The sequence below is a fragment of the Cariama cristata genome, unplaced genomic scaffold, assembly GCF_000690535.1.
Source record: "Cariama cristata isolate BGI_N322 unplaced genomic scaffold, ASM69053v1 scaffold10005, whole genome shotgun sequence".
Lineage (NCBI taxonomy): Eukaryota > Metazoa > Chordata > Aves > Cariamiformes > Cariamidae > Cariama > Cariama cristata.
The window spans coordinates 57,898-70,908 of record NW_009618142.1 but is presented as its reverse complement, the minus strand read 5'-3'; the positions used below and the strand labels follow the sequence as shown (position 1 = coordinate 70,908).

The 13,011-nt window shown below is 38.9% G+C and overlaps 1 protein-coding gene across 1 annotated transcript in view; it reads right to left on the bottom strand.

The window, feature by feature from the left end:
- Positions 1–206: 206 nt before the first annotated feature.
- The window catches only part of CPXM2 (carboxypeptidase X (M14 family), member 2), a gene marked incomplete at both ends in the record, with an annotated part of 45,621 nt that continues 32,816 nt past the window's right edge, over positions 207–13,011 (bottom strand). Inside the window, 6 exons of the mRNA XM_009700744.1 lie at positions 207–306; positions 836–975; positions 5,117–5,414; positions 6,381–6,560; positions 7,427–7,623; positions 9,076–9,199. Of these exons, the coding sequence (XP_009699046.1) occupies positions 207–306; positions 836–975; positions 5,117–5,414; positions 6,381–6,560; positions 7,427–7,623; positions 9,076–9,199 (1,039 nt within the window). The remainder of the gene's footprint in view (positions 307–835; positions 976–5,116; positions 5,415–6,380; positions 6,561–7,426; positions 7,624–9,075; positions 9,200–13,011) is intronic.

Sequence of the window (13,011 nt, the reverse complement as noted above, 5' to 3'; positions counted from 1 at the left end):
TGGAAAGAAGTGACTCTCTCCTCATCTGCCACTCCTGCAACACTCTCCTTGGACTGTATATGACCTGCTGGCTTTTCTCAGAAAAGAGTTCAAAGTTGCAATGAGGTTCTATATTTTGTTTTTAAACCATACATCTGTACACCCGCTCTCATGTTTTTTGTTGTGGGTTTTTTTTGGTTTTTTTGTTTGTTTGTTTGTTTTCTTACCTGTGCGAATGTCATGATTAACACCTTCTACTGAAATAACAGCATTTGGGATTCCCTTTCCATGCACATCTTTTACTATGCCTTTGATGCCCCGGTGGACCTATTGAGAGAATAAACAAACAAATAAATATTGAACGGCAATGAACAGTACTATCATTAGGAAGATACAACAAACTAATAATTCCATATGTGAATTACTTGTATTATATTACTACTTTATGGTTCACACAATTTTGAAATATCATTATTAACCCAGTATCAGCCTCCCAGGCATTAGCTACTTGTGAGTCAACATACAAATTCTGTTAGGATTCCTGAGGCATCAAGTTCAAGAGATAGCTAAAACAAGCAGATAAAGCAGCAGATGTAATGTTTTTTTTTTTCCTGGTGGTGCTTTCTAGCAAGCTCTCCACTCACATCAAATTTTAACAAGCCTCATTGCTTTATTCTTCTAGGTTAAAACAGCCTGGCTGAAGTGATATGCCAGTATTGTTTGTAGGTAAGGTTTCTATCACAAATCCCAATAATCATGTAATGAGTCATGCAAGAAAAATATCAGAAACCTTAAACTCCCTTTCAATCTGAAAGGGGTCATCAAGTTATTCAGAAGTTACTCTTCTGTCGAATACCTGTTCCATAAAAACAATCAGGGACTCGCGGTTGTTTTCCCATTCTTCAGGCAACTCGCTCTCATGGGGATACTTGTCACAGCCAACATAGATGGATAGCTCGAAGCAGTTTGTATGCAGATAACTGAAGTCATTGATGCCTGTCAATAGGGAGTAAAAAAGAAACTATTTTATATCCTCTTTTAATCTATTGATCAGATCTGATTATTTTATGCAAAGTAATATAACTTATTTAAGCGCTAACTGGGTATTTATCTAGCTGGCTTAGTCTGCAGACCTGGCAAGGCAAAAGTTTTTTAGAAATGCCACATCTCCCGTAATAAAGCACCAGAGTAACATCAGAGCTATACATTTAACAAAACAAGACTTTCTAAAGATAGGGTCTCATCGACACATTCAAAACAGAGGACACAACATTGCACCACGACAGCATGGACCGTTGTGTCAGCCCAGCACCACATCCCTGATTCCTTTGCTGCAAAAAGCAACGTCCTTCTGCCATCACAAAATTTAAAGCAAAGAGAGATTTAGCAGAAAACAACCAAACACACAAATTAAAGACATTCCAGATAAAGTTTCTATGGTATTGATGGAGAAGACGGGGACATAACCAGGAAGATGTTAGGAAAGGTCTCTTTTTACAGCCAAAAGCTTGTGCTTTGCTTTTAAGAAAGCACTAAGCTTCACTAATCCTGGACACTTTCCAGTGGGGCAACTCTCAGTTATGACTGCCCTGGGTAGAAATGGGATGGTCTACGTTAGCTTGCATGGATGTGCAGCCACTAACCAAATTTATACAACCCTAAAGGCCAAGATAGAGAGTAAAGTGCACACAGTGATTGTTATGTAAAAGTGATTTATCAGAGCAGTTGATGAAAGTTTCTCAGCCTAAATACTTTCCCACGCAAGTAATCTAAATGAGAGGAAAGCCAGAAAAAGCAAGGTAGTGATAATTCTTTTAAGTTATATATGGTGTCTGTTAGCTTGTAAGGAATGAAAGGATCTATTCTGTTTTCTTGCTATTACGGTTTTGCAGAGGACTGGAATCTGCACCATCGCTCTGCAATAGGGATTTCCATTAGACATGTGCCCTAACCAAAACCCAGAAACCTCAGTGCCTCTGACCTCTGAGGAGCTGCAGTTTAAGTCTACGTTACAGAAAGCGCTGTGACCTTTGCAAAGGCCCTGGGCACTAAGGAAGACTGTATTTAGATACAGATCTCAAACATTTCCATTTTCCAAGTTTCTCTCCCATTTCTCACAATTATTTTTCCTTTGGGAAATTCCATTTATCAGTTCTCCATAATCACACAGATAACATGCTAGAGTACATGAACACTAGAGGAAGAAACGATGTGAGCTTCATTTCTTAATCCACCTGCATTTATAATAAAAAATTATTTTAAAAGATGTTTATTAACGATCATTGTTATATTTTAAATGGTAAAGATTAGCAGGAAATGCATTCACCAAGTGCTTCTGATTGAAAAGAGTTAAAAAACCCCCTAGTCCTCTCCAATTACCACAGAGCAGTAGTCAAGTATTTAACGAGCCCTCAGTGCCTTCTGGATGCAGAGCAGGAGGATTATATAATACAGATGTTAAGCTTTTCACTTCTGTCGATGGGGAAAACCTAAATATCAGACAGTGGCATATGCTGCTCTGCATAAATGTGCTTCCCCTCCGTTTGAGAAACAGCCACAATTATTTTCCCTTCACATACTGTATTGCATCCTGATTAATCTGTTGTGAAATGTTTTGCAATACACAGTAATTGCTCAGTTTTAATACATGTATTTAAGAAAATGGCTTAACGTTGCCAAGAGCAACTCTCTGTGTAGTGTCTGAACACGCAAATCCAGCCTTGAAAACACTGGAAATAAAATGAAATTCATCTGTTCTTTGCCTTTGTGCAGTTCACCCAGTGCAGAAACCTTATATGGAAAATTGCGGAAGAACTTGCATTCATTGAAGTCCAAAATATGTGCAGGAAACAGTATGGCTGGGTTTCAAAGGCATTCAGAGGTGTTTGATATCTGTGCAAGATATCTGTGGTGCACATACTTCTCTAGGGACTCCCTGGGGCTGAAAAGGAATTAGAAAAATCCCTTACAAATTTTCCCATGGCATGAGCAGTGAAAAGTTTATACGTATGATCACTGTGTATATGCATCCACTGCGGTGGATGAGGAGAGGGAGGATGGGCAGCTTCAAGCTGTGGTACAGCAAGGAGATGCCACCCACACCAAAGGACAAGCAGGGCAGCTTTCTGCCAGCAATATATTGGTGTGTCACCTTCAGGTCAGACGTTAAGCAAGCAGGGGTTTAGGAGAAGTGTTAAATGTTGATCTAAAGGGTAAAGAAATAGAGAAAGTGGAGTCAGCTACGCAACTACATCCGTACAGTCATGGAATTGCAGAGTGAAAAAATACAGGAGAAATTCATCTTCAAATCTGGAATCATATTTGGACAACCCTTTTACAACGCAAGGTGCCATTTGTTAACTATCAGCTGCAATACAAATATATGTACATCTGCAATACAAATCACTCCCTTCCATTTGTCCGAGTGGAGAACAAGTCTAAAACTATCCTGCAGGTTGGAGGCTGAGCTCAAAGGGAAACCACATCTTTTGAAGTTTAGTCTGGAGTCCAAGATGTAAAGAATTGAAAGTAAAAGCAATATTCCACCATTTTTCTCAAAGACACTCTTGGAAGCTTTACTATAATGTAAGAAAGCAGGATGTAAAGTATAATGAGAAACATCATAAAGCAATAAAACAAATCAGATGAACCAAATCCAATATGCAATTGTTATTAAGAAACCAAGACACTATTCAGCATCTAATATTGTAAATCATTACTTAATTTAACTTAGTGTGACAGCTGTTAGTGACAGGGCCAACGTCATCTTTTCTGGATCGATTCATAATAATGTACCTTATAGCACTTAGGAAAATTAAACTCATAAATTAGATAATTAAGCAATCAAGTTAGCATTGAGAGCTTTTTTTTTTTTTTTTTTTAGAATTTGCAGAAATGCATAGAAATGTATTGTCAGACATTGGCCTTCTGATCTAAGAGTTCAGTCTTTCCCCTCCAATTCACCCAGCACTTTTTAACCTCCTGAAAAAATATTTGAAAAGTTAATTCTTGGCTTTAGCCTTTAGAAGCTGGCCAGCACTGACTTTACACAGGCCAATGCAAAAGCCATAAAAGCCATGTCCAAAATTTAGAAATGTTTATGCAGTGAAACTACCTACAAGTTACAAACAAGAGCCAGCTCCAATAAAACGTGGTCTGCCCAGACGCTCACTTGCATCTGTTTGCCATTACTGCTGCAGTTGCTCCTATTGTCATTCAAGTGATGGCAGATGCACAGCTCATTTCTTAATTTCATAGAATATGTTGTCTAACTGATGCACTTATAAAAAAAAAACCAAAGATTTTGAGCAGAATTGTGATGAATCAGCAAAGCGACTGATTCCGAGTCTGCTTGAAATGTACACCCATAGATAACTGCGCCCATTGCTGTTAAAAATGTGCTTCTAATTGGGTTTTCCTGGAAATGGATGCTTTGTCTGCACTACAGGACACGGCTTCTCCTTCGTGCTCCTTAACAGGGTGACAGGTGAATGGTGAATGCTGCAGTCTGTAATTTATTCTGGCAGCAGAAATGCCTACGGAGCCCATGCAAAGTTGAAGTGTAAAGACGTCCAGGTCTTTTAAAAATAGGACGGTATCAGGCAAGCGGCAGCTTTTTGTGGCATGGTTTTACAACTCAAAGTGAACGTGATCTGTGACTAAGTTCAGCGAGCAGGAGGCTGAAATCAAGACTTTTCTTATCTGAGGGTCACTGGAACCTCTCCCTGGCGTCACTGCTTCAGCTCTGACACTGGTTACCTTTGATGTTCGGCAGCAGATTTCTGTTGGCACCCTCTCAGATGGCAAAGGCTGACAGGTTCCTCCCTGCTAGTGGGTTTGGACTGGGTTGGTTTTCTCCAGACAAACCATCTTGATTGTACAGAATCCATAAAACTAATGTATTGCATGTGCGCTTTTGGTAACCTCAGTAGCAAAGGAAATGGTCACCAGGTATTAATGACACAATATCCTTCAGTCCTCTGATACTTGAGGAAATGCAGTGAACAGACTTTCAGATGGGGAAATACTCCTCTTAGGGCATGTTTTACCACCTTTGCCTCTGCAATGTACACCAGACAGTGATGGCATTATGATATTTAGCAAGGTAACGCTAATTGCAGTTTCTAGAGACACTTACTTCCAGCCACAGTATGCCAGGAGGCTCCGTTAACAGTGCCATCCTCCTTTTGGAAATCCTCTGTGTGACATGCTCTCCTTCTCGCATCTGTCATCAGCCGGTGAGTGGAGGCATAGGAATACGCAAGCCAGCGAAAGACGTGGTCGTCTGGGGTAGGTGTGTAATCCTGGGTTTTCCACATTGACCGTACCATGTCGTAGGGGTATGCCACCACCAGCTCTCCTCCCTGCAAATTGCCACCCAGCACAAAAGGAATTTTTTCCATCCATGCTATTATTGCCCGTGTCTCAACTGCCACCTGGGAGAAAAAAGAAGCAGCAGCTTTGATTCAACCTGTGAAATTTGGTAATCTTGTTTCAAAGGCAGACCAGAGGCAGGAGTCCTGCTCTGATTTTCTTAGCATGGAGTGAATAGCCAGCACAAGAGATGTGGCCAAGGAGAAGGGCTTCTTTAAATTACGGTGCCTGCCAGCCGTGCTTGAGAGGTCACCAACAACCCATAAAAACTAACAAAACCTTAATGTTAGTAATTTATGAAGCAGGAACATCTATGTGGGTGAGGACGAGAGCAGCAACCGACAGAGATGTCAGATCATGACACTGCTTCCCCTGCCATCGCCTGAAACAAGTTTTCGAAATAAGGGATGTTAAACACAGAAATATTTCTAAAGCCCACAGAACTGCCACAGTTAAGTGCCTTCCCCTCAAACTGGGGGAATCTCAGCCACTAGAAATAGTTGCCATTATATTTAAAAGGCCATGTAAAAATAAGTTAAGTTTTTGGCACTACCATCCAATAAATGACTTTAACATAAGCCACTGCATCGGTTTTGCAATATGCCTCAGCAGTTGCTGTGCTATTTCAGATAAGAATATATTTCAAATAAGAACAAATAAGAAAACCCCAGGAGAAATCTGTACGGTGACTGAGTTTGCAAAGAGCTCATCTACGCCACAAAACTAGGGAGAAGCCTGATTCACACCACAGGGTTTCTCTTTGTCTACCTGTTGCTGCCTAACAGTTGGGTATCGAGTCCTCCAGGTTTTCACAACAGCCGAGGGAAAAGAGAATCCTCCAGGAAGCAGTTCACTTCCCAAGGGCTGCCTCTAAAATATGGGGCTGAATGGTACTTTTGTGATGCATTTTTATTTCCATTGACTAACAAGGAAGTAGACAAGTAGCTTAGACCAGGTATGTAACTTCCACCACAAGCTCTTTCAGTACACCCCAGCCTTTGTGTTCCCCTCTCTCTGGCCTTACTCACGGTGGCGTTTTCGGACAGGTACCAGTCGGGGATTGGGATGTGATGGTTTGGAACTTTTCTTTTACTCTTCTTCTGATCTTCTGACTCCCAGAGCAAAGAGTTTAAATCAGGGAAATTATTGTTGATGTCAATGCCATCCTGAGTCCATCGTCCTAAAGACCAGCCCCCTAATTCTGAACCCTTAGGTTTTTTTTTAAAAAAAAAAGGAAAAAAAGAAGAAAACCAAGATAAATGTTCAGTCAGAATATGACAACATGTGAGCTCAACAAACTGTTTGGGGATGTGTCAGAGATAATTCTATACAGAGAAATGGAAGGATGAATTATTTAATTAATTGAAATGAATAATTGTCTTTTTTACATTTTGTATGAAACCTTGAATGAGGTGAAGCAAAACCCATGAAAAATTACTTGAGGTTAGCCAAAATGTTCTGGTCTGTCTTCAAGGTTTCTATTTAAAACCAGTTTTACCCCTGAGGTGCAATGGAGATACCATATATTCCCATCCACGACTGTGAGTGAGACTTTTGTATTCCAGTCTTCTACAGACTGCCCTGGAAGATTTTCCAGTGCATTTCACCAGCCCCTGCAATTTTTCCTCCTGGTGCCTGTCTTCTTCCAGACTGAATTATTATGATGCCCAACACATTGTGCTCTCCTTAAAGACGCACTGTTAAATTTCAGCTGTGAAGGAATGTAAATTTTCACATGCTTAGCTTGGTTTCTCATGAAAAACCTACTGCACGAATTTTCCATTTTCCGTAATGGCGTTCCCATTGATCTATACACCTCAGTATGGTTTGTTCTGGCAGTCTTCTTGACCCTTCTTTCCATACACATCTTCCTGTTAGCCAATGTCACATAAAATTTCTTTCAGCTTTTTTTTTGAGTAAGATGTTTCAGTGGTTTATGTTTCCTTTGATGTGTTTAATTTTAATTTTTTTTGATTGCTTGTAAAATATGATCTTTGAAAACAAACAACAGGACCATGATTCCTTCATCTAAAAGAAGTAAAATAATTCCTTGATATTTTCATAATCATATTACCGCTTTATAGGCCTTGTCATATCCATCCGGGTTGACTGAGGGCAGGAGGTGGATTCTGGTATCCTTAATGAGATGGACAATGCGTGGGTTCCCAGCCAAGTATTCCTGGCACATGAACTGCATTAACAAAAGGATTAGCTCACGTCCAAGCACTTCATTCCCATGGGCTCCTGCAATGTACCGAAATTCTGGTTCACCTGTTGAAAACACATGGAGCAGAAGTGTAGTCAGAGCAGCAAATCAAGTATCTAACCAAATTTCATTGATGTCAATCAGTAACACTTCACTTACGGACAGTTGGAGAAATGCCTTAACAAATTATAGGTGAAAATATAACTTTACAGAAACAAACAATTACTTTCTGTTGCTATTTTAGAACAGGTTTACATATCAGTGATATCTAAAGCCACTGTGTAAAACCTCCAAAACCTATTTTCCATTAAACAGATTTTTAATTTTACTTACAATTTCAGCATTCTACAGGCAGATTTTAAAAGTTCTGATAGTCTAACAATAACATGAAAATACATTGCTAGTAGTTCTTTAGGACAGATGTTAAGGCTCTTAAAAGACAACAGTCAGTAACTGTACATAATTGATCTCTGACTTCATACCTTCCTTTTCCTTCACTATTCAAAAAACAGGTTCACATATATTATTCGTGGTTATACTGAATGCCGCAATACTTACACTCAACTACAAAATACTTCAGAGGTGATTAGGAATAGTGCCAGCTATTAAAAAAAGCCCCATAATTTAGTTGTCCTTTGTATCAGTAACACTTCCAAACATCAACAGGACAGACCCTAACTGGCCAAGCTGTGGCTGGTGACTGGATCCATCCTCCCAGTTTGTCTGGCCCATGATACACTCCTTGTGTGTTTTCTGCAGGACTCTCAAAAATAGGTCAGTGGACATGGCAGATTAGATAAATTATTCTGGTGTTAACATCTGAGATTCCAAGACTCAGATCAGCCCCAAGTATCCTGAGGGATCACATCTATTGTGCTCCACCTCTCATGGCAAAGTAGAGATGTCTTAGGAGGACGTCGAAGCACGCTTCCTTGTGTGGGATGGACAGATATCAGGGTATTTATGGGCATGGCAAAGCACAAGAAGCCTTTATTCGAACAGCTGTCCCAGGCAGCATCATCGTGAGATCTTTATTTTTCTCCACAGAAGGACCAAAGACTGAACAAGTTGCTACTCTGAAGAATTATATCACTGTAGGAAATTGTACCCCAACACTCACCAGTGAAATATGATTCAGGAGATTTGACCTGTCCTTTCTTGCAATGCTTTCACCCCATATGAAAAAGGTAAATTTCTATCCAAAGCTACATAAATCCCCACAACTAAAATCCATTTCCCAGTACTAAAATTCACTTTTAGTTTGTTATCGCAAAGAATAAAACTCATTATATTAAAGAATTTGATCCCACTTTCAAAATGCTTTCTATTTGTGCTCACCCTACTCTTCCCAATTTAGAAATACAGCGCTGAACTTCCTCCTACATACATTTGAAATCTTTGCTGCTGTGAATATAATTCCATTAGTGATAATTACTGCAGATAGAGAGAATGAGGAGGGAAAAAAAAAAGCCAAATCCCAACACCCTTCAACAGATTTAGTTAGATTAAATCCTAACCAACTTCGTGTTCTCCAGGGTTGTCAGAAATCTCAACAGCATACAGCTTTAGTCCTTGGTTGCTTTTTCCAATGTTGTAAATTCTTGTGATATTCGGGCACATTTTATTCACAGTTTTCATCAACTGCCAACAAAAAATGACATATAGTTAGACAATGCAGCATCAAAATAGATCCATTATTAATTATTGCATCCAAATTGGTTTTGACAAAAAGTCTTCACTTTCTTTTCTGATTATTTCTTAGTTGTAAAAGGTTTATGTTTAGTTCATGAATTTATGGCTCTGCCATCACATAATGTTTGTTCAGCTGGAATAAGATGAATGCTGTCTGCTGAAACACTGCAGTGTAGGTGAGGTTCAAGATCTTTCTTACATGAGATGTATTGGTAATATTATCACAAAATTAAGGACTTGAGGGGGAAGTCCGGTAAGAATAAAACCAGCAAAAACGTACTACTGTGCTATCAAGAGGTAGTAAAACATATTTTTAAATCATTATGCAATGGACAGTAATTAGCCACCTTAACACTTCTTCCTACACACTCTGTGATTTACTGCAGCTAAGTGAGATGACCGAGGGTGTTGGTGGCACAGCAATGCATGTACATTACAGGTTGTCACAGAAACACTCTGCCCAGTAAAGGAGATTTCTTTCTCCTTTGCCCTATGCAGCAGCAACTTAAATCAAAATCAATGAAGAGAGAATGATATCATCCATTTAAATATGATTTCCCCAGTGAATTCTGATTATACCTGCCTCCACTGAGGTAGAAACCAAGCCCACCCTTCCTGTATTACAATGTGAAATCTCATATGGGGAAATTGTTAGTTAAGGCAGTGTTGATGTGGCCAAAATAGTGAAAGAGATATAATCTGGATGACTCCATAAACACAGCAGGATAACTCCTTCAGTAAATAATAGATTCCTCAGAGTTTGCTTATCAAGTTTCAGCAAAAAATAGAATTAATAATGGAAATGCCAACAGCCTGGCTGAAGACATTCCTCCCATCCAAATCTATTCTGTTCACTGTTTCTGCAGGTACTCCGTGACATAGTCAAAATATAATCATATAGCCTTAATGCTTACTGAAGTGCATAGGGAAGGTCACAGTTAAGGGCATAGTTCTGTTTAAGCCAACAGACTTACACAGATGTCATCCAGACAAGGATATCTGGAGTCTAAATTGTCCCACAAACACTTTACCGTGGCATTTCTGGTGAACGTTAAGATTTACAAACAAGACTAAAAATTTATGTGTTAATAACAGGAAGTTATTGCAAATCTATTTAAATGAGAATAATTTATCTGTCTCATTTTTTTCATTGGGAGGCATTAAAGAAAGAAATAAGGACTTTATTGTAAATTGGAACCCCAGGGACTATTAATTAGACAATTTTTGCATAAACAAGTGTGCATACATTGCTGAAGAAATATTGTAGCATAACAAAACTCTTTGCTCACATAGTGTTAATTTAGAAACAATATTGGATGATCACAAGGCTGATGATTGAAAAAATGCAATAATTAGATGTGTTCGATTCCCATGGCACCATTTAGTGGAAATCTAAGTGGAAACACAATTCACATTGGGAAGAACATCATTAAAATTCCTCTCATAAAAAGCTTCATTTCTATTTATAATCATGTTGCAAAGAGACCAAAAAGATGCTGGTTTTGTACGTTTGTTCATCTCACACGTTGGTTTTATACATATGAGAAACAATTTCTTTCGCAAATCTAAACTCAGTACTTGTCTGAAAAATATAGTCAGTTATGCTCTTTCGGGGTATTGTCCAATTTCATATCTACTTTTTTTCACCACTGTCATCATCATCAGTGTGCTGGTATTATGGGTACATAGATATTTCCATGGAACTCCCTTTAACATTCTGGTCATACATAAGTAGGTACGTCAGCATTTGTTGTTCCAGCTGAAACATATAGGTGAAGTCAGAGGATGCTGTTTTACGTTTTATGGTGTTTGATTGAAACAAGTCTAACTTTTTGAGACAGATTGCCTTAAATCTTCATGGTCAATCTGCTCATTATGAACCAAAAATACCGTTAATGGATACGGAGCTATGGACCTCTTGCGAGAGCCTCACATACCAAAACTTACCCAAGGTCTACTGCATGGGGATTACCAGTTTATATCCTACTGACAAGAGGATGAAATGGATTATTATTGGATCAGAGATCATGTTTTTCTCCAAAAGAGATAATTTTTTTTTTTTTTTTCACTCTGCCAATGAGTACAGATATTGCATTAAAAGAAGGTCTATTTCAGCAGGCTAAAACCAGCTTTCTGTAATGTATAAATAATGTTACTGTTTCAGCCCCATGTTTACTAAATTTTTTTTTTTTTTTTCACTCTGCCAATGAGTACAGATATTGCATTAAAAGAAGGTCTATTTCAGCAGGTTAAAACCAGCTTTCTGTAATGTATAATGTTACTGTTTCAGCCCCGTGTTTACTAATTCCTCTCCTTACACCCTCTTCTAACTGCTGGAAACTCCCTCCTGGCTGCTGTATCCCTGCATCCACGCAGCACTCCAAGATGTGAAATAGAGAAGACGAGCCTGTCCTCTTAGAGCTGTCTCTGAAATCAAGCTGCAGAGCAGATGCTTTCCTAACGTGCCTGGTACTTCAGCAAGCACAGGATACCAAGAACATCAATTTAGAAAAGCATTTAGAAGTATGTTAAATGTTCATTACTAGTGAGAAAAATGCCTAGAATCAAGTTCAAAGTATATTACAATCAGTGGAAATATTTGTATTGGCTTCAGTAAACTCCCCGTCATCTCTTTAACTGCAAGCATGTGATTGCTTACTGAGTCAAAGAAAGGACGTTTCCTGAATTAGGGCCTCTGTAGTAGACTTCACTGTGGCTCTTTTGATAACAGTATGGACATAGTAACGTAGTTAACTGTTTATATGTAAATACAATACTGAAAATGAACGTATTTCATATTTGCTTTTCTCATACTCATTTCCTACAAACAGCACGATAGGTCACCTGGAATGTCACAGTGTTTTCTCTGTGCTTTGTACAAACTGTCAAGGACAATTGATGAGAACAGTCAGCCAGGGTTTTATTAACAACCACCAGGACTACAAAACACTTTGAGAATTACGTTCACTAACAGTTCTTATTTGACAGTTCCTATTTGTTTGTTGATACCGATTATTTACCCTGTTAGCGTCCTGGAAAAAGACTGCATGCAGTCTTTGAAGAAACCCTGCAAAACTGGTGTCTGAAGGTCCAATTCACCATTTTGCAGAAAAGGTGTATTTAATGTAAGTATTTAATGTAAGGCCATCCACACTTAGAGACTCTCAGTCAATGCCTTTCAGGTCAGGGCTATTCTTTATCCTCTCTGGAGATCATAGAATCATAGAATCCTTTAGGTTGGAAAAGGCCCTTAAGATTGCTGAGTCCAACTGTTAACCTCACACTACCAAGATATTTGTATTTCTTGTTCTGTTCCAAGTCAAACCAGAAACTACCTCCTCCTTGAGTGCAGAGACTATCAGATAGAGACTGTCAACCTGGCATTGCATGCAACCTAGGATGTTCGTTGGGTATCACTCTAGTCTTCTACATTTGGTTGTTTCACCCTCAAATAAACCTGTTCAATTGGTAATAGATACAGTGCTCTTCAATGTTCTGTATTATCGTTACATCAAGTCCATAAATGCAGCTGACCATGAAGAGCAACACAAGACTTCAGGGTTGCTTGGAGTCTGGCTTGTCCAATGATATGAGTCACATCCAATTATACGGATTTCAAAATTAACACTCCTATTTTCTAAAAAAGATATGAACTGGGTTTGTTGTTTCAAAGAAAAGGTTGTACTCAAATATCCATCTCAAAGTATTTCTGGGGATATCCATCAACCATTTTAACAGCTTCCTATACAGCATGAATACAT